Source organism: Phymastichus coffea, unplaced genomic scaffold, assembly GCF_024137745.1.
Source record: "Phymastichus coffea isolate CEN01 unplaced genomic scaffold, Cenicafe_Pcof_1.1 PCOF00002, whole genome shotgun sequence".
NCBI classification, from domain to species: Eukaryota; Metazoa; Arthropoda; class Insecta; order Hymenoptera; family Eulophidae; genus Phymastichus; species Phymastichus coffea.
In genome coordinates, this window is record NW_026706813.1 from 13,382,886 (window position 1) to 13,405,867 (window position 22,982).

Sequence of the window (22,982 nt, forward strand, 5' to 3'; positions counted from 1 at the left end):
AAACAAATAATAGTATATGAATCGAAAGCGTTGATTCTGAACATAATGACTGCATTGTTATAATTTATTAATTTTAATTAACCAATTTGATATTTGTATTATATATACAAAAAACCGTTGCAAATTCGAAAACTGATTATAATTCATATATTATTAACAAATTTAAGTAGTTCTTTTTTGGAATTACATCTACAAACGATAAACTATTATTATATGTTAAAATTTTTTATTATTTTATTGTAAATATTGCGCTATTATATTAACTAACTTTATTAGTTAATACCTTTCGACTATACTTTTTGCGATAATTGTAAATTATACTTAAATGATCTACATCTAATTCTGTAAATTTGTGACAGGGACCTGGCCGGAATGGCTGGCCATGTCTGGCTAGTCCCGCTCTCTCTCTCTCTCTCTCTCTCTCTCGTAGCTCGCTTCTTTGCTGTTGCCGTTACGAGCATAATGGAAATCAAGATTCGATACCGATGTTGGCACCGTTTTAATTCAAGGCCAATACCTGTGCCGGGCATCATTATTATTATTATTATTATTATTATTATTTTTATTATTATTATTATTATTATTATTATTATTTTTATTATTATTATTATTATTATTATTATTTTTATTATTATTTTTTTTTTTACAAGGAGTTGCGGAATCCTTTTTGCGGATTCCCCTTAGTCTTGATCTAAGGAGGTATGTGGGACTCCCCAAAAAAAAAAAGACAGGCCTACCCACTAAACCGCCATCTCCTTGTTGTCCTTCCCCCAGCCAGGGACTATGTTGATATTACTTCTGACTGGGGGTTCTGTCTGTGTTCCTTCGTATCGTTTTACCGTGCGTCGTTACGTCGCGTCAATCCGTCTGCTCAGTCGTCCTTCAGACAGTCTTCCGCGTTCTTACGTCTTAGTATGGTTTCCGTATATGTAGCGACTAAACGCCACCATTCGGGTTTATGCAGCATCACCTCTACAATGTTATCGGGGGTGATGTTGCCAACTGTTGTCTCTAGTTCTCGTCTGAGTCTTGTCCAGCGGTCGCACCCGAAAAACGTGTGTTCCGCGTCGTCTCGTTCGTGTCCACAATACTTGCAGTCGGGTGTTCGTACTCTGTTCATATTGTGGAGATACCGTCGAAAGTACCCGTGGCCCGACAAGAGCTGGGTGACGTGAAAATTCACATCACCAAAATTCCTTCCAAGCCACAGTCTCACGTCCCGTATCAGTCGTCTCGTCCATTTGCTACTTCGTTCTTCTGTCCATCGGTCTTGCCACATGTCGATCGTCCTTTCGCGTTCAACGATTGCCGCGTTCTTTCGTCCTATGTCTGCGCTGCTCCCATAGATCCTTTTGCGTTCAGAGGCAAGAAGATCCACGGGTATTACGCTCGCCACCATCAGGACAGCCTGCGCAGAGACTGTTCGGTAGGAGCAAGCGATTCGCAGAGCGCCCTGTCTCTGTACCATCGTCATTGTCTTACAGTACTTCTTTGTCTTCAAGGAATCTGCCCATATTTCCGCGCCGTATAAGAGGATCGAGTGAGCTGTCGCCATTAGCAGTCGCCGCTTTCCTGGTCTCGGTCCCGTCGTGTTTGCCATCAGGCGGCTCAAGGATGCTATCCTCTCTGCCGCTTTTCGGGCTGTCTTCTGTATGTGAGGCCAGAAGGTCATCTTCGTATCGAGGGTTACCCCGAGGTACTTGACTTCCCCCTTGGTCTCCGTTTCGTATGTACCCACTCTCATGGGTAGTATCGTCTGTATGCGTCTTCTCGTGAGAAGCATAAGTTCCGTCTTTTCTGTTGCGAGTTGCAGTCCGTGTTCTGTCATCCATCGTCCAACTCGTCTCATGGTCTGGTTCAACGTCAGCTGCGCCAGCTCGGGAGATCTCTCCGTGATCACCGCCGCCACGTCATCAGCGTAGGCGACGAAGGTCACTCCGAGTGGCATCCCACGCCGAAGCAGACTATCGTATAGACCATTCCAAAAGTCGGGTCCCAGTATCGACCCCTGAGCCACCCCAGCGGTGACCTGTCTCGTTACCTGTCCTTCGATCGTCTCGTACGTTATTCGTCTGTTTCTCAGATAATCCTTCACAACCCGAACCAGGTACGGTGGAATCCGAAAGTTGCTTTTCAGCGCCTCCAAGATATCCACCGACCTGGCTGAGTTAAAAGCATTTCTGATGTCGAGCGTCGCTAGCAGCACAATGGGTCGCGCCGCATGGCAGTGTCTGTCTAGTTCCAGGAAAGAATCAATCACCTTTTGGATCGCTCCAATCGTCGACCGACCCCTCCTGAAGCCGAATTGCAAATCTGAGAGACCCCCTCCGGCCTGTATCGCGTCCGTCAGTCTCGGTCTGAGTAATTGTTCAAAGAGTTTACCAGTAGTGTCAAGTAAACTCAACGGTCGGTAAGCCGAAGGAGTACCAGGGACGCCCTTACCTTTTGGAATAAGAACGAGCCTCGCCTCCTTCCACCGATCGCTGAACGTTCCTGTCGTCAAGCACGTATTGTACAGGTCGAGAAGTATCTCCGGCCGTAGACGAGCCACGAACCGGAGGAATTATTATTATTATTATTATTATTATTATTATTATTGGGAGTCAATTAGGAGCGAGAGTGGCTGCGGCAAAAAGAAGAGAAAGAGATTGATGCGTCGTGCGTAACGAGTAAGCGAGCGCGAGCCACCCGCGGCATTCCGATTTATCATAAAGAATCAACCGTGGGTGAGGGGCGACAAGCAGCAGGAGGCGTTCGAGCGGTTGAAACGAGAGCTCACGGAGACTTCTGTGCTCGCACGGCCGGATCTTGAGCGAAAGTTTTATCTGCACTGCGATGGTTCCTCCTACGCGGTGGGGACGTGCTTGGTCCAGATATTTGTGGACGGCGAGCACCTGATTTATTATGACAGTCGCATGCTGAACCCGCATGAGCGTCGGTATACGGTTAGCGAGATCGAGTTTTTAGCAGTTCGCTTTGCAGTCAAGAAGTTTAGACCGTATATCGCGGGGTTTCATTTCGTGGTGGTGATGGACCACAGCGCGTTTACCCGGTTTTTGGCTAAGCGAGATCTCGTGTGGCGACTCGACTGATAGATGCTGAAGTTCCAACAGCTCGATTACGAGATCGTGCACAGGAAAAGTACTTTGCACCATGTCCCAGATGCACTCTCGCACGAGTTCGAGGACGCGGCAGAGGTCTGCGAGATCTCGGCTATCAAAGATTCTTGATACCTGCAAAGGCGCCAGGAGGATCTCGAACGGCCTGAGAAGTATAGAAATTGGAAAGTGGAGAATAATTTACTGTACCGGTACATGACAGACCATCTGCTCGACCTAGTTACCAATCGCGAAGAGTGTTGGCGATTTGTAGTTCCGCTCGAGTATAGAGAAAGAATGATGCGGGATGCATACTGTGCGCAGCCTTCAGGGTATTTTGGACAGGAGAAAACTCACGATCGCGGGGCTCGCGAGTACTACTGGCAAGGCATCTGGTACGACGTGATAACGATCACAGAGGTTGGGATAAATATCTTCATGAGATTAGGCATGCGAGCAACACCGCGATTCAGTCCTCTACGAAGGTTTCCCCGGCATTTTGGAACTTCGTACATAATCATCGACCGACAAAAAGCCTAAGGCGAGAAGTAGAGAAGAAGGTACCCGTGATTCGGATGAGTCTTGAGATTTGGCAAGATCGTTTGCAGTAATTATACGCGCTACGTGATTTAGTGAGTAGGCATATTGAGAGCGCTGAAGAACGACAGAAGAGTGCGTACGATAGGAAGCACCGGTAAACGTAGCAGCAAAGGGGATTTGGTTTGGTGCAAGCTCCATCCGTTGTCAAGTGCGGCAGTGGGTCGAAACGCCAGCCTAAAGCCTGAATTTGGAGGTACGTATAAGATATTTAAAAAAATTTCGAACGTCATATACGAGTTGGAGGTAAAAGATGAGCGACAGATCCCGACGGCGCACGTTAAAGATTTAAAAAGATACGTTCCGCCGCGAGTCATGGGCCGGATCCAGTGGATATGGTACCGTTTAGAGCGAAATGTCGAGTTATGTTATTTATTAGTGCATGTTTTATTTCTTTGGTTTTATTTCTTGGCTTTCTTCTCTTTCCTTAATGCGTATGTGATGTGATTGTTAGTAACGGTGTTGGTTTTCCTTTGCAGATGGAACAGCGAACGAGAGAGCCGATGTCGCCGACACTCTAGGTCGCGACCGAGGACGCAAGTCCAACCGGTTTGGTCTCGGACGGTCAGGCGGACACGCTCGAGCTCGGAGTAAAGGCGAGCGGGGCTGAACCCGCGAATTCGCTCCCTCCGACCCTGGGGGATTGCCCCAGTAAGGCAGCATCCTGGTGTAGCGCCACAGAGGAGAGCCCCGGGAGGGGAACGATGAAGTGTTAGAACCCCCTATTTCGCCGGTATTGACCGCCGTGGTGAGCGAGTTTTCTGCGCTTTGCGTTTTCCACATTGAGCTGGAGCTGTTGACCCCCCGGTAGAGTTCAGAATACTGAGGAATGTATCGCTATGGAAGTAGACAGCGTAGCAGCGGAGGTCGAGCTGGAAGAGCTTCTATTACGAAGTCCAGTGGCTCCTTCCGCTGGGGCTGTCCCACAAGTGGAAGACCTTAAGAATGCTCCCGTGCAAAAAGCAACTGACCGAAGAACGGCGAAGATCCCGGAGGGAGGATTTACTAATGGGCTCTTGGTAGTTATTGAGGCGGAAGAGGACCCGGAAAGGTCCGCGGAGGTGGCTAAAATTTTGGCCCCGTTGAAACCTGCGGAACATGTTCCCAGTTCATTGGAGTGGAAGCCCCTCCATCTGCAAGCTTTGGACCGGCGGTTTTCCTTCTAGCGGTCACCTGCAGTTTCAAATGTCCCACCAGCTGGATTCTTAGAGGATGAGCGCCGATGATTGGCAGAGGCCTGGAGAGGTACGGGCCGAAGAAGACGACGTCGCAGAGGTTCGGATTTTTCTTTGGAGAATTTGTTCTCTCCACTGAACGAGAAAAAGACGACTAAAGAAAGAAGAACGGCTGCAAAAGAGAGACTGATGGCGAGTGCTTCCTCGATTCCGTCTGGGTTGGGTTTAATCGTATCCTAACTCGGCCGGAGGAATGAAAGAGACCGACACCCGGCCAACCTCCGTCTTAACTGGAGCTGTGGATAAAGCTAGTACTAGTTTCGGCCCCAGCTCGGATGTTCTCGAGCGAGATAATTCAGACAGCACTATGACGAGCTCATCGGCCTCCGAGGGAGAAAACATCGGTTTGGTCTTCAGTACCAAAAGCTAAGCCTAAAAAATCGGCCATCAAAAGCAAGTCAACTGAGGTGGTGGGCAACAATCGGTAGAAGTCGTCAGTTGCCATAAGAACAGCAGAGACTTCGACGCGTGCTGGTGAGATGGAGAATCCTTTCGTTCCATTTTACTATTTCCTATCCACATGCGAATGCTCGCTTTGGGCACTCGCGGGGAAGAGTGAGATGATCGTCAGTCAATCGTCAAGGAGAGATCGATGACTTGGGGAGGGGGGCTGTGACAAGGCCCTGGCCTGAATAACCAGCCTTGTCAAAATAAAAAATGTGGAATATGAAAATCAAGAACCGATACCGATGCTCGCACCGCTTTATTTCAGCGCCAATACCTGTGCCGGGCATCATCATTGGGAGTCAATTAAAAACGAAGGCGGCTGCGACAAAAAGAAAAAAGAGAGGTTGATGCGTCGTGCGTAGCAAGTAAGCAAGCGCAAGTGATCCGCGGCGATCCGCTCGTAAGAGCGAAGCCGCCGGTGTTGCTCGAGCCGGTACTCGAGCGGTTGGGGAGAGAGTTTGAGCCGAAATCTTGAGAGAAAAATATCAACTGTGACGGCCGAGAGCACGCGCGCTATGAAACTCGAATGAAGGCTTTTAGGACTTCATCTCGACCTGCCGTCAACCTGCCTGCAGTATCAGCAGAATTTCCTGCCAGCAACCTTCGTCAGGTCAGGTCGTCTCTCTCTCTTTCTCTCTCTCTCTCTATTCACGAGTGCGCGACGCGTCAGCGAGGTGCTCCGGATCATCCACAAGCACAGCGAAAAAAGGCGAGAAAGGCGAGACCCTCCTTTGAGTGCCTCTCAATTTATTGTACCGTGCCCCCGTCTGTTTGTCCGCACGAGCGAAAGCACGCGGCCGCCGAGGACGACGCGTAAATCCGCGTCGCCTCTTTGAAATTGTAAAACGTTTGAGTAATAAATATAGTTCAAGAATATTGAGAGTGATCATTGTGTGTACCCGCTATTCCCTTCCTCCCGATTGAGCACCCGGAACGCCAACTTCATGACGAGGCCCATCTTCACCGCTGCAGTTGAGCGAAAAAGCCTCCAGTATCTTCCCCTTTAAAATAATTAGTGACACGGCGCTTAGACGCGGGCCCATTACATGGCTCGTGGGAGTGATCAAAAAGAGAATTCTCCAAACACATTAAATTAATCATTAGTGTCAAAAATTTTACATGCTTTAGAATTTAATTATTACTGTCTATTCTCTTTTATACTAGAAAAAATGATTTCCCACAATTGCGTTAATAACTCGAAGAGGGCTGTCCTGCAAAAATAGGCGGGAAAATCTGTGTATAAATACGCTGATTTTAGCACAGGCTAGCATTCACTCCTAGCCTTGCAAAGTGAGCGCTCGAGATTGAAAAAACTTGACTTATATCCAAGTTCTTTCTCTCGAGTGATTAACTGAGTAAATCCTTTCTTTCCTATTGTAATTTACGCTCGACTCATAGAACATTTCAGACTACGAGAAACTTGGGCTGAATTGTAACCTTTTATAAGAAAGACTTAAGCTCTGCTTATGGGACACTTCACACCATAAGAAACTAGGGTAAAGTCTATCTTTCTTTAAATCCAATTCATATAATCATAGATATTCATTAATAATTTTATTTAAAATTTAATATTCATAAGCATTTTTCAAAGTTAAAACGAATTCTCACTCATTAACGCGACAGACCTCGAGAGTACGAATAATAGTATAAATAATAAGTGATAATAAATATCACAAGGAAGTTTTGAAGCCCTGTACGTCTACAACAAAATCCATCATAATAACTGATGAATCGACGATTGCGTCAATATAGTCGAATGAATGCCTTTTTATGTTGATCTTGCACTTGTTGATTCCTCGCCAATTTTTATTTTTAACCAATTAGATTTTCTTTTCTTAAAATAACTTTATTTTTTACCACCACTATAATTTTTCGATCAATTACAATGATTCACCCCCTCCATACTTTTGCCAACCTATCAGCATTAACGAGTAGTGAATATAACGTGATGGATTTGTCAAATCTGCTCAGTTAAGTAATTATCATCATGGCTCAGTATTTCAAGAACATAGCTTTGTTGCTTTTGCGCGCACATCGTCTGGCGAATGCTGGTCATGCTAGTGTCGAGGACATCAAAAGATGGCTGATACTGGGTTCACTGGCTTTGCGCAAGACTGATGAGCTTTCTCATTCGCCTAACTTGACCGTGGCTGGCAGACAGAAGCTGCAGGCAGCTATGTGCATGATTAGAAGCGTTTTACATCTGCTAAATGAATACAAGAGTACGCTGTTGGCATAGTTCCCTATTGCCGCTTCATTGATTGCCGAATTTATTATGAGCAAGCATAACGAACAATTGATATATGAACCTCTCGTTATTTGGATGCTGCTACTACTACTACTACTACTACTACTACTACTACTACTACATCGACTGTTGTCAATCCAGCTCAAGCCTTAACAGTTCGCTGAAACGACATTAATAGTGGGTTCAAAGGCAGAATAAAAACCGATGTAATAACTAATCTGAAACATCTGGATTTAAATACTATTTTGAGGCATACTAAATCATTATTCCATGATCAAATTAAGGAGACCTTGAAGGAACATAGTTCTTTAAAAGTGAATGCTATATCAGATGTTAAATATGCAGTCGAAAAGAATAATAATTGCGATGAAACGCTCGCATTTCAATACGAAGATGGCACCGATGTACCTACCTACAGACATAGATAGTGGTTCATTTAAAACGTTTTAGAACCAATTAGTACGAGCACAGAAGAATTTCAAGAGAAAGACTCGGGCTGGTCTCATCGTGTTATATTAAACTTAACCGTAAATATCAGCAAGTACAATCCTATGAGGGCTGGTTCTTACGTTGAATTGTTCAAGCGTATTAGAAGAAAGAGAGCTTATGTGAATGTGCAGAGCAACGACAATGAATGTTTCACATGGGCCATCCTTTCGGCGTTACATCCAGTCACAAAGAATACATGCCGTGTCACTACCTATAATGCTCATCAAGATAAATATAATTTCAAAAATCTATCATTTCCAGTACACTTGAAAGAAGTCATGAAATTTAAAAAACAAAACGACGTTTCAGTGAATGTGTACATTTTAAATTTGAATAATGGGTCCTACGAGGTATTACCGCAACATTTGACAGATAAAAAAAAAGAAAAGCACGTGAATCTTCTTCTAGTGGAAAATTATTATATCGATGTTAATGCCGATGTTAACGAAGAGCAAATGGAATATCCCAGTATACCTTACAAAGTGCATTATGTTAAGATAAAAGAGTTATCTTGATGGATGTATCGACAGTTGACATTTCGCAGATATAAGTCGTACATATGCGATCGTTGCTTACACTATTTTCGAACTGAAAAGAGGTTCAAAACGCACAAAATCGACTGTAAAAATGTGAATATGTGTAAAATTATGCTTCTTAGTGAGAAAGATAAATTTTTACAATTTGAAAACTTTGTAAATGAGTGCGCAGTACTGTTTGTTGTGAACACTGGTTTTGAGAATCTCTTGGAAGCGGTGTATAACGATAAACGGATCTATTAACATCACAAACCGTACAATCTTGGTTGTTTTGTCAAGTGTAGGTATGATGACTCTCTTTCGTGTTATCAAAGCTACAGACAGAATACCGTCGATGACGTTGGTCCAGCCAAGTAGTTTATTCACAATCTTTATGATTTGGTCAAGTATCTGTATGAGTTGTACAAAAGCCCACAGTCTATGGAAAATTTATCGTTTACGAAACTCGCGGAGATGATTCTTCGACGAAAACAAGACTTTTACAGCAGTCTGTATGATTAATATATCAGTGACGAAGAGTTACGTGGAAATTGTTTGGAGAACGTTCGATATCACCTATTTGGGCAACTATTTGGATTTGTATCAAAACGGACGTTCTCTTGTTGGCCGAAGTTTTTGAATACTTCAGAGGACAATGTTGAACGGCATATCGTTTAGATCCTGCCGAGTACTATACAACGCCCGGATTAAGTTGGGATGCTATGTTAACGTATACGGGTGTAAGGTTGGAGCTTTTGACGGATATCGACATGCTCATGTTTATCGAGCGCGGCATTCGCGGTGGAATCAACCTGGGTTGCAAGAGATACGCTGCTGCGAACAATGCATACATGGGGAACGATTATAATCCACAGAAAGTTGACAAAGATTTAATGTATTTTGACGTCAATAACCTTTACGGATGGAGTATGACCGAGCCCCTTCCACTCGGTGATTTTGAATGGTGCGACATTGACTCAAACTTTTCTTCCGATATTCCCGATGATTCACCCTTTGGTTACATACTCAAGGTAGATTTGGAGAATCCGAAAGAAATTCACGATGCGCACAAAGATATGCCATTATGTCCGGAGTACAAAGCTGCTCCTAAATCTAAACAGAAAAAGCTCATGACAACTCTCGATGATAAGAACTGTTACGTAATCCACTATAGAGCTCTGAAACAAGAAATAAGGCATGGCTTGCACCTCGCGAAGATATATCGGGTTTTGAAGTTTAATCAGAGCTCATGGCTAAAGACATACATTGATCTGAACAATGAAATGCCTTAACAAGCTAAAAGCGAATTTGAAAAAATGCTATACAAACTGTTCAACAATGTACGGCAAGACTATGGAAAACGAAAAGAAACGCATCGATGTCAACTTGGTGAATAAGTGGGAGGGTGATACGCTGTCGAAGCTTTAATAGCTCGACCAAATTGCCACAGTAGTAACATTTTCGACAACGAACTGGTGATGATTCAACTATTGCGGACGGAAATCACAGTGAGAAAATCCATTTAAATAGGTCTTGCTGTTCTGGACTTCTCCAAGATTCTCGTATATTGATTCCACTACGACTACATGACCAGTGCTGTTGGTGAACGTTGCAAGCTTCTGTACACCGACACGGACAGTCTGGTGTACGAGATCTCCAATGTAGACATGTACGACGTCATGCGTCGAGATATTCGCGAATTCGATACATCGGATTTTCCAGAACCAAATCGGGTCAATATTTCCAGAGCCAATAAGAAAGTGGTTGGTAAGATGAAAGAAGAAACGCCGGAATGCTCATGCTCGAGTTTGTTGGACTCAGAAGCAAAATATACAGCGTGAGAGTTTAGAATAAAAATCCAATAAAGAAGGCAAAAGGGGTAAAGAATTCTATGTTGAATGCTACGATTACATTTGACGACTGCATCAAATATCTCCAAGCAAATGTAATTCTAAACCGACAGCAAAAGTGTATCACATCACGTCAACATCAGTTGTACAGCGAGAGACAAACAAAGATCGCACTCAGCGCGCATGACGATAAACGCTTCTTATATCTGGAACCACCGATACACTTCCTTAGGGTCATCACGACATTATATTGGTAGAAAAATTATATTGACATTATATTGGCGTCGTAATAGGCCGCCTGCCCTAAGCCCGAAAGCGGGGCTGCAGACCTCGATGCCTGGTTAACCTTCATCATCTCAGCAGCTTCCGGCGCATCTACCCGTGCGACAGTGACGCCTGAAGGTGGTTGGTCCTTGGTAATGTGAGAGCTCAATGTGTTTGCTCAAAAACTGCTGCACAAGATTGGATGAATGCGTTGGCGCATTATCGTGATGGAGAAACCAGTCACCACTTTCCCAAAAGTGCGGCCGTTTTCTTCTTACTGCATCACGCAAACGTTTCAAAATTTGAACGTAGTATTCTTTATTGATTGTCTGACCTGTTGGTGCATATTCGTGATGTACAACACCTTCACAATCGAAAAAAAACAATCAACATTGACTTAATATTGTTCCGACTTTGACGTGCTTTTTTTGGTCTTGGCGATTCAGAATGCTTCCACTGTGAAGATTGTTGTTTTGTTTCAGGATCATAACCTGTAACGGAGAATTCCGACCGTACCCGTCTGGGTTGCTCGGGACCAACCGCACAAATTATTTATTCGGGGATTCGGGAAGCAAAAGACGTTCCCACGACTGAATAACGTGTCGAGCACAACTACGTTAAACGCACAGATTCAAGAACGGGATGAGAAGTGATATAGCGGCGAAGAAACACAACAGCGGATTAACACACTAGTCGTTTAATTGTCAACAATCGATTACAATACGGCGACCTCGGACTTATACATTACGAGCGGCACAATAACAAACGCGAACGCGAAGGTGAATCGGTGGCTGGTCAGCCTGCCGATTCCTTTGTGAAAACTAAATGTTATAATATATGCCCGACAAACACTTTCCGCCGATAGACTACCAACGGGTAGCCAGCAGGTCTGCCGTGCTACCAGCCATAAGTTGGCGCCCAAACATGCAAGAGACAGAGAAACAAGAGGAAAAACGCGGCACCGACCTCGACCTTCAAGCTCTCTGACGGCTAGAGCGCTCCGCAGTATGACGTCACTGGTGTGCTCCTCGCTGACCATCTTGCTGATGTTTGTTGTCGTAGCTGTTTGTCTTCTTACTCGTCCTCTCGCTCGCTCCACAATATTACTGCCCCAATCCGTTGTTTCGCTCGATGATTGCTGTTGTCGTCGTCTTCGTCGCACCTCTGTTGATCGGTACTGCAGCACGTCAAAACTGCACGCACGCACACCCGCGCACCTCGCCAGTTACCCACACGCACCGGTGCCGGGTATCTTTCAGGACACGGCTGGGCGCGACCCAGCCTCACACTTAAATACTCGTCCGCGTACCGAGCGTCCGAAGCTCGCGCCTCTACATGTACGTACCAACGCACCCAGGCTCGGGCACATGCACATACACGCGTAGCCTATATTGAAGCATATAACGTAAATTCTTTCGAATAACGTTATTGGTCAAGAATATTGACGTTATTTTGTGTTACAAATCCTTGTATGCCTATCCATGCATTGTGCATGCACGTACGAACGCACGCACATAGATACACTTACTCTTACGCACACATACACGCTCACACCCTGTACGTAACTATGGTCGCCCGTTCACACATGTACACGTACACGTGTACCCTTTCGTTACCCGCATCCACGAACCCTTGAGCCCACAGTTTCTACAAATAACGTTATTGGTCAAGAAAAATGTCGTTATTTTCTGTTCCAAATCCTGCCATGTCCAATAACGTCAGAGAATAACGTCGTTTTATAACATAATTTTATAACATAATATTCTAACGTCATTATTTCCAATAGGGAATGGCTACAAAATTTGTGAAAAATGATGTCATTTATATAAATAATATCATTAAATGACATCATTTTTGGTTCTCAATCCTGACGTTATAAATAACATCATTTCATAATATTGTTCGATCACGTCTTATATTAACGTCATTATTTTCAACAGGGTAAGTTTAAAAATAAAAATAATAGATGAAAAGTAACTCAAAATTTCAGCCATCTACAAATGTCATGATATATCAAAAACTGAGTTTGTTAATAGCCTGAAAAAATTTATCATAGAACAAAATAATGGAAAGAATCATTGCATTGAAGGGGATCTTAATATAGATATTTTTAATAAAGCCAATAAGATAAATTTTCTCGCAGTGCTTCTCTAGCTTCTCTCCATAATACTCTATATCGCACAGGGAGTAGACTAACTTTTCTCATATGTACCTCCTGTAGTCAGGGTTCAGTCCCACCTTCGTCAGTCAGACCTGTTTTCTCTCTGACTGATGAGGTCTCATTCGCTTTACCACGCTCTCTAACGTAGTAAGGTAATCTTCAATCGATTCATCAACGCCTTGCGTTCGACAAGCCAACATATTGTACAGGTCCTTCTTCAACAGCACAGACAAGAATGATAGTGGAAACTTGTTGTGAACTCTCGGAACGTACGCCACGTTCCGACATTGTTGCCCCTCCTGTGACGGTGTAGGCCCGTCATGGCCTGCACCGTTCGCTTGTCTCCCTCTCCTTCCTAGAAAGGCGCACGGCCGGCATCAAGCGCACGTTTTTACTACGTGCCTGATGCCTGCCCTTTTATTTTTCAGCAACGCACGAGAGTGGAAGGAGAAGCCGTGGACGCGACGACGCGATCGAGTATTGAGAGTGCGAGAGAGAGAGAGAGAGAGAGAGAAAAGCTATAGTCTAAGTTGGGATTGGCGCGCGGCACTTGTCGCGACCGGCATTGCCGCGTGCCGCCGATTAGGAGGCGAGTGGTGGGAGAAGGCGTGAGAAGCCGGCTCTCATGCACTCGCGACAGTGGGTTACGCGACGCGCGCGACAGCAATCAGTCGTACGAGCTAGTTGGTGACCATCGCTGCCTGTCCTTTGTTCGGGAAGAAGTCAGCATTCCTCAGCAGATTGGCCGGACGGGACTTCCTCTGCCAGCGACGCAGCAGTTGCCCTGCAAGAAGCCGTCATCGGGGCAACATCCGACAGCCTTTTCCTGCCAGGTCGCCGGCCACGCAGCAGCCAGGGGTTTTCCAGCCTAGCCGCCGGTGGGACACCTTCGAGGCTGCCAGCAACAGCGACGTCCACCAAAATTGGTCAGGTCACCGATTCCTCTCTCTCTTTGTATCTCTTCCTTTCCTCGGCGATTCTCACGGTTCGCGTTGCTACGCCAGGCTTTTCCGAGCCGGCGTAGTTTTCGGCAGTGTGTAATTTAAGTAATTGTTTGAGCCGGTTAACGAGGTGACATGGCGCTAACGTGCCGGTCATCTCGCTTAGATTAAGTTTGCGCGTTATTGTTAATAAGTGTTTGTACTTTCGCCGGCACTCTAGGTAGTGCGTTGTAATAAACGGTTTGTCAACGAGTTGTGTGTGTGAAATCATTTGCCCGCTGTTCTCCTTCCTGCTTTGCCTGGAGCGATACACCGCCTCCCTTGCCTTCCCCCTTTATAAATAATTGGTAATAGTAGTGAATATGTCGGCATTGCACGCCGACGCTATTACACTCCGATCAGAGAAAATTACAACCAAAGCCAGAAGCAACTCGCAATCTGGAAAACGATGCATTCGCATACAATGCTCAAGTTTATCCGGAAACGCAGAGTGTGAGATTTGAGACAAAATTCTGTCGAGAGAAACCTAACTGCAACAATATCTGTAAATTTTTTTTGAGTACTTTACAGACGTTAAATAATAACGTATGGATGCAGCACAGTTAATTTTAGACCTTTGGACCTAATAACCTAATATCCAAAAAACCCTAAACTTTCAAACCTTAGACCCTTGAAGCCCAGAATTATATGATTTTGCCAACAACTTTAGTGCTTCGGTTGATAAATGACATCATTTCTTTTTTCTTCAGTAAGCCTTAATGATTTTATTAATGGATCGTAATTATTAGTACGTACTGAAGTATATCTTTATTCGTCAATTTTCTTGACACTATTTTACTGTAATTATGATAATAATATAATAATTATTATTATGATAATAATAATAACACTCGAGCCTAACAGAAAACTTTGTTGTTCGCTTCTTGCGGCTCTTCCGAAAGCTAACCAAATCATCAGAAAAACTAACTATGTCATTCCATGCATAAGTACCTTATGTAAAGTTGGTGGCATTCTATACCAGCCACTGGCTTATACAAAGTTTTTCCGTTTCGATGCCGCATTTGTTCAATTTTTGACTATTAATCTTTTTACTAGAAGTTAATACTTGTCGAATATTATGAAATATCATAATAACGGTTTCATCTAAACCAGTGTATTTGGCACTGTATTTCGCTTGTTGCACCTTATGTTTTCTCTTTTCTTTAAAGGCTTTTTACTCTAGTGTTCTTGCATACGGGTTTCTATTTATTATTGTAATCAATATGCAACAAATATTCCATAAACCTTATCCAATAATGCATAGTCGATAAACCTAATTTCAAATACTTTTTACAACAAGATAAAGTCTTTAACTTTTCTAAATTATTTATTAATTTTCATCCAATTTTACAAATATTGCAGCTAGTAGATTTTTGTTCCGTTAATTTATTGCACGTTTTACCATAAATCATGGTACACTCTAAATTAAATATAATTTTAAACGAAAACCCTTCACAGTCAAAACAGAAGATTTTAACGTTTTAAAAAGTTTAGTGTATTTTTTATACATTTTTCTCACGATTGAGATATTTTCTTTAATAAATTCGAAGCTGATAACATGACAAGAAAACTCGGAATTTGGAGTCTCATCAGTCCAAATGGCCTTCTTATTACTTTTTAACTGAAGTGGATAGAATGACACAATAAAAACAGAGCTAGCTGATAGTACTATATTGGAAAGATTTATATCTTCATCATTATCTTTGTCACAATCGATCTCAGCATTTGAATCAAAATATTCTGATTAATGCTGAAGATCTGATTAATGCTGAAAATCTGAAGATTAATGCTGCCCCCAGTTTCTGACCATTCCATATTTTCAGAAAAACTTGTGCGTTTTGCCTTCACTATTGTATCATAGGATAGAGATGGATGACCAATCTTTTTTTGGTATGTAATCTTTCATTTAGTTTTCCTGGGTATTTTTCAATAGATACAGTACCATCATTGATTTGATCTAATCACCTTTTCTTTATTTTTAGGGAAGATTTCTCTGTAAAGCAAAAGATCTTTTTTTGAATGGAGTCATCTTCATTAACTGCAGATTTTCTTTTATGATATCTCGAATAAGATAATAGATAAACTATAAATCTTTTTTTAAGAACAACAACAAATTTTTCTTCTTACAATATTAATGGCAGGCGATAAAGATCATCAATATCGCGACGACGTTGGAATTTTTCTCCCTATTCACATAAATCTTTCAGAGTTTTCATTTTCTTAGACCTAATATATTTATTTAGTTTCAGATACATGTTCATTCAAGTCATCTTCGTTCCTTGAGTTCCGCGTTCCGTAAATGAGGTATTCGCAAAACATAAGAAAGCCGTGAGATATTTTGCTCAACAGTTCGCGCTCACCTTGCATGTGGTGATGCAATACGTCATAAATATTCTCACGTGATCGTCATGGATAAAACTATCTCTGGAACTTGAATTGTTGTAGTTTACTCTAACTCGGGTGATTTATTTTCCTATCACATCATTTCTCAGGCAATTGTTTTAAGAATTTCTCTGCCATCAGTCAGCTCTTTCTTGTAAAAGTTATCGATCAATTCTTTAAAATCACCGCAATCGTTCGTCAATAAATCACACCTTCGAATATTTTGAGCAATCGTCGTCGGAGTATCTTAAGATACCACATTTCATCATCGTCGAGCGCTGAGTCATAGTCTGTATCATTGGCCTCCGACACAGCATATGCTTATTTGTTTTTACATTTTTACACTTAGCAACCTCACGGCGGTAACTTTGGTCACCACTATGCGTTCATAGTTGCATCTATAACAGCCTACGTCGAGCGGTTCGTATTTCGGCTCGGACTACACAGTATTGCTTTTATTCACCAGTATACTGGTGTTTCTGAGTCCGCGTATTATTGCTGACTCCAGTGTAATCTCCTGCCAGTCTTAGGCCTCTACATTGTCCGTCCTAGGCGTTGCTGGGGCCAACCATTTCGGTCAAGTCATTTGAACTGCGCGTTCCCCCATCGAAGTTAACAGGCGCTGAAAGATAAAACCAAGCTCTAGCACCCCTAGCTCGATCTCTCGTATGCCAGACCATTTCTAAGGCGACCTCGCGTCTCTGAATATACCACTAATTTTTAACTGTATATTTGGAAAACATATAGTCAATATTGAATATCTTCATACATAAAACCGTCACGTATAAGTAGATCTTTTTCATTAATATCGAAGATCACTGTCAGAATAATTGATACTCAAGTCTCAAAAAATCAAAGCAGTTGATATGTATATTGCTTGAATCCAATTGCATGACCCGTTTTGAATACAATATTTTATTCGTGTTATGCATGTTAAAATCATGGTAGTTTAAAAATTTGTTAAATGGTTTTACTCACGTGACCAGACTTTTTTGGTGTAAAAGTTAAATCCGTATATTCTGACCAAACAAAAAAAGCCTTAGCAATTTCTGCATCTACAGCTTTTCTATCTAAAGCTCGGGGATATTTAGATATTTTATATGTTAGATTCTTGATGCGCCATTTAGAACCTGTTTAAAAATATATTTTTATATAAGTAAAAAAAACTATTCTACACATTATTTATAGAGTACGGTTGTAACGGAGTTTTCTGTCGTGGACAGAGTCCGCTGAAGTAAATATTAAGGGTTTCAAAAAAAAAGAGAAATAGACGGTCATTCGTTATAGATCGTTGTCGTGGGTTCAACAAGGCTTGATATGGTACAACTCTGCAACACGCAAGAACTCATCTTCCTTATGGTCAGGGTGAAGCGTTGCGTATTTGAGCGCCAATGCGAGGCTGCAGAGTATTCCACAGGGCATTAAATATTTCTGAAATATTTCATGAAATGTCAGAAATATTTCTGAAATATTCAAACGTTTATTTCTGGAAATGTTTCAGATCAAAACCGTTCTAAAATATTTCAAGTAATATTTCTCAAATGTTTAAATATATATTTTTGATAAATTTTACTGAACTTTTCAGAAAGATTTTACGAAACATTTCTATAAAGTTTTTCAAAATTTATCAAAAATTTTGTATACCATTTTTTCTTCTAGAAGTTTCTATAGAAATAAACATTTATATATTATTTACGGTAGTGTTATATTATTACATTATAATGAGTAACATGTTTTTTGTTATCTCTCTCTCTCTCTCTCTCTCTCTCTCTTTCTCTCTCTTCCACCTTGTGATTATTGAATTAGAATAACGTAAATGTGTAAATTTTAATATATTGTATTTTTCCAGCAAATGGCACTCGCAGTAAATCAGAGAGAATGGTAAGAAAGAGAGACATGTACGTGTACACACGCTATAGATCGTATTATAGTTCGTATTGCGAGATCCGATTGGTGTTCATCGACTGTAACTATTATACTCTACTCGTAATCTTTTTTTTCCTCGCCGACCGTATGTCCCGCAAATTAGCGACGACCTCCGACTTATGTCAGAGAAGCAACTTAATCCGAATTAGCTGATTTGCTTGAGTTAACCTTGTAGCCGCCTGAACTGCAAATCAAAGTCGCCTGGAGCGAGTTCAGCAACAGTAAAGGCCTAGCCTACTGTAAGTGCCGGTCACATTTTCTCTCTCAAACTCTAACGCTCATTCTCTCTCTCTGCCTTGCGGCTGCTTATTTTGTAATAACTTTCTTTCTCGTTGATAATGATTAAACCGCTCATTCACTCTTTCATTATGTTTACAACTTAGAAAAGGGTAAAATTATACGTGGGTGATCCTAACCAAACTTCATCGCATATGATGTGAAGGAAAATTAAGGAAATTTGATAAGAATATTAAAATATTAAAACCTAAATCTCTAGTCTAGTCTAGTTTAGAGTTATTTATTCTGCGTACCGTCTTCCCATCGTTTTTTCATTAACGCGATAGAACAAACACTACATCACGGCAACTGCATTCGACAGTATCATGCTGTAGATCGGCCACGTGGGCAGAAGCTCCATGTGAAACACTGAGTAGATCTGAGTCAAATGCAGTTCCTTTAAGTGCCTTCTGCAAACCGAAGAATCCCTCAAAGTTTTTGCTAATAGGTGTAATAGCGTCGGCGTGCAATGCCGATATGTTCACTACTATTACCAATTATTTATAAAGGGGGAAGGCAAGGGAGGCGGTGTATCGCTCCAGGCTAAGCAGGAAGGAGAACAGCGGGCAGAATAATTTCACACACTCAATCCGTTGACAAACCGTTTATTACAACGCACTACCTAGAGTGCCGGCGAAAGTACAAACACTTATTAACAATAACGCAAAAACTTAATCTAAACGAGATGACCGGCACGTTAGCGCCATGTCACCTCGTTAACCGGCTCAAACAATTACTTGAATTACGCACTGTCGAAAACTACGCCGGCTCGGGGAAGCATGGCGTCGCAACGCGAACCGTGAGAATCGCCGAGGAAAGGGAGAGATATAAAGAGAGAGAGGAATCGATGACCTGACCAATTTCGGCGGACGTCGCTGTTGCTGGCAGCCTCGAAGGTGTCCCACCGGCGGCTCACCAGGAGGATCCTAGGCCGTTGTGCGACCGACGATCTAGCAGAAGAAGCTGTTGGGTATCTTGATGGCGGCTTCTTGCAGGAAACCTCCTGACTGTCACGTCGCTGGTGGAGAAGATCCCGTCCGCCAATCTGACGAAGAATGCCGACTTCTTCCACACAAAGGGATGGGCAGGCTTCACAGCGAAGGTCACCAATTGATATGGCCGATCTCTCTCGCGTGCGTCGCGTAACTCACTGTCACGAGTGCATGAGAGCCGGCTTCTCACGCCTTCTCCCACCACTCGCCTCCTAATCGGCGGCACGCGGCAATGCCGGTCGCTACAAGTGCCGCGCGCCAAGCCCAACTACTAGACTATAGTTTCTCTCTCTCTCTCTCTCGCACTCTCAATATTCGGTAGCGTCGTCGCGTCCCTGTCCTCGTCCTCCGCTCTCGTGCGTTGCTGAAAATAAAAAGGGCAGGCATCAGGCACGTAGTAAAAACGTGCGCTTGATGCCGGCCGTGCGCCTTTGCCTAGGAAGGAGAGGGAGATAAGCACACGGTGCAGGCCATGACAGGCCTACACCGTCACAGCCCCTCCGAAGGCCGAAGCTCTCCCTTGGAGACAAGGCCTTACCTCTCTTTAAGCTCTCTTTAAGCTCTCTCTCTCTTTCCGGCAAATGGCTCACGGCTCGGTCAAACGCTACAAACTAAAAATAGCTTATACGTAAACTTATAATACTTAAACTAGCTTAATCTAAGTCTCATTATTTAAACGAAGATTCGAATTAATGACTGATCTATACAAGCTAAGTCTTACAACATCAAGCACAAGAGCAATGCGTGACTTAAACGATTATTCTAAAACAAAAAAAATGAATCCAAAAAAAAAGAACTTTTAATTAACGCACAACCTGATCGAATCAACGGCGCACCAGGACGCCACACGCAGGTATCCGCCTCATAAAGAATACCATACCTTTCATTCGGAGACTAATCTCTCCTCTCCAAATACTTAAGGCGGAGGGCTCTTAATTCCTCCGCCACCGGGGTAAGGGAGCCAGCACCACTGAGCCGCTGACCGCCCGCGACAGCTGCTACCGGCGGGCTCGCCTCCGATGTTTCCATCGGGGCAACTTCTGCCGGGAGCGAGCCCGACCCGTTGGGCGACCGAGACTCAACGTCGCTCGTCTGCTGCCGAGCGCTTTTTTGGGCCAGCCTTTCGCGGTACGCCTTTCCCGAGCGGTGACGTTTCTTCCTAGCCACTGCCGAGGTGGCCGTCGCGACTGTCGGTGGAACCGAAACCTGGGGCTCCGGTTCTCGAGGAGCCTGCTGTGGCGTGGGCCTGTCTGGTGGGACAGACACCACACTCGCTAGCGGCTCACTCGAGACCGAGGCCGGGGCGTCCCGAATCGCTCGCAACTGTGTTTGCTCCCGTGAATACGCTTGGCTACAACGCGGACAGTTGTCGACAATCGAGTCCAAACGGCCACAATTCCGACAAAAGTCGCGTCTGAGTGGCGGCCTCGTGCAGTCAGCCCTGCGGTGGGAGCCCGTCCGACAGTTGAAGCACCGGTACGGTGGGAGATCTAATTGATCGTCCCACGGCACCGAAGCCAACCCGCAAAGAAAGACTCCCCTCGCAAGCCTGACCTCAGGGTTCGAGGCGCCTACTCTAGCCGGCGTATTCATCGGTAACGACCTTTCCGCGCGTGCACCCTCGCGCCTTACTGGTGGGCACGCCTCTGATGGTGTCGAGGCGCGCTCAACAGTCGGCACGGGGAGGACCGGCAACGGTGACGGAGGAGACGGCGAGGGCACCGACGGCCCGTCCACCTCCAGAGCACCGACACCACTCCCGCAGGGCCCAAGCCTTCGAGCCACAACGTGACTCGCCGCTCGACTCGCCGAAGCCCCGGTACGTTGGTCGGGGTCAATTGACGCAACGTCCGCGACCAGGCGAGCCGAAGACGGCGGCATTGGGTCCCGCGAGTGCAACGGCGACTCTATGTTACACGAGGATAGGTTGAGCCGGCCTCGATTTCGCCTCCGTCCCGCGTTCACGCGCTCCTCGTGCTCGCGCCTTCTCTCGTCGGCCGAGTAACCCGCCGGTGCGAAGCCACCCGGGCCACCAGTTCTTACGAACTGGTAGGCCGGGTCGAGCCTCTGAAGCTCGAGAGGCTTCCACGGCATAGGTTCGTGTACGTGCCTCTGAGGCGCCACCTTAGGCGCATCAGCTGCCCGCGCACTCTTCTCGGCCGAACTACCGTCGTCGTCGAGCATTTCGAGTACCCCGTTCGTGCCCGTGGAACGTGCCGACAGAGATGGCAACGGCGTACGGCTAACTCGTCTTCGCGAATTCGCGCGCGTCTTAGCGGCTCTCCCTATTACCGGTCTAACGGCGCAACTGGCCGCGGGGAGTCGGTCCGGCGACGAATCACTCCGGGAGTTCTCTCCAGCCGGTGGCTGGAACAAATCTGCCGAGGCGGACATCACGCGAGATCTCTCCGCGGCTTCGCGTATCGCGAGAGTCGTGAGTCGGAAGGAAGCGCACTTCCTCACTGCCTCCGACCAGGTCTGCACCGGCTTAGCTAAACGGAGTACCGTTTGCGGAGCCTTGCCTTTCCTAGCGAGGTGTACCTGGCTACCCACTTCGGCCGGGACCGGTCCCGCCGGCAACGGGGGAGGAATCGGCACGTCGTGGCCCGAATCGGCACTGCCAAGCTGGACAGTCGAGGCACTTGGAGGTAGTGGTTGAGCCTCGGCTTGAGAGGCCGCCTGCTCTTCCTGCAAAGGAAGAGCGGCAGGTTTCTCAACCTGGCTCGATTCCACCTGCTGCAGCGCGATCGACTGTTCGGCGCAAAGCGCGGCGCTCAACTCGATCGCGGCATCGGATTGCGCAGAGCGATCAGGCTCAACGGGTGCAGCTGCTCCTGACTCCATCGGCGTATCTTCCATAATACTAATAATATAAAACCTACAAACAAAATAAAACAGCACATACGTTAAACAATTAAAATAAACAGATATACAGTCTACTCACAACCTTTAACTCTACGAGGTGGTATGTATCGCTTCAATTCCGATACATGTACTCTCGTGCTACGGTGTTTGCTATCTGTTTGCAACTCATAAATCTCGGGTGAAACCACGCTAATGATCTTAACCCTTTGTTGCACATATTTTTCTGTTCAGTGGTTTTACTTAAAAATTCCTACGCGGGGGGTTTTGGGTTCGCTGATCACGAATCTGAAGTCATAATTTCGAAATTTTTAATTCAAGATGGCGAATTCAAAATGGCGGTACCAAAATTTCCAAAAAATAGATGTATCTACTTAAAAATCGTTACTAAGGGGTTTTCGGGGTCGCTGATCACGAATATGAAGTCAGAATGCAGAAATTATTGATTTAAAATGACGGATTCAAGATGGTGGCTCGGGAATTTTCGATAAATTAGATGTGCAAGCTTAAAAATCACTATCCAAGGGTTTTTGCGGTTGCTGATTATGAATCTGTTAATTTTTTTTATAGTTCATCATTGTAGATCTAATATGACGAATACTACGACATAAACAGTGGTTACAATATTTGGGACTTTCGAAAATTTACTCTTTTTTTGCG

The 22,982-nt window shown here is 44.4% G+C and overlaps 1 protein-coding gene across 3 annotated transcripts in view; it reads right to left on the reverse strand.

Annotated features, from left to right (window-relative positions):
- The window catches only part of LOC131663375 (matrix metalloproteinase-14), an 860,133-nt gene that overhangs the window by 437,592 nt on the left and 399,559 nt on the right, over nucleotides 1-22,982 (reverse strand). For all 3 annotated transcript variants that reach the window (XM_058933752.1, XM_058933771.1, XM_058933761.1), the window contains one exon: nucleotides 17,245-17,396. In XM_058933752.1, coding sequence (XP_058789735.1) covers nucleotides 17,245-17,396 — 152 coding nt within the window. The remainder of the gene's footprint in view (nucleotides 1-17,244; nucleotides 17,397-22,982) is intronic.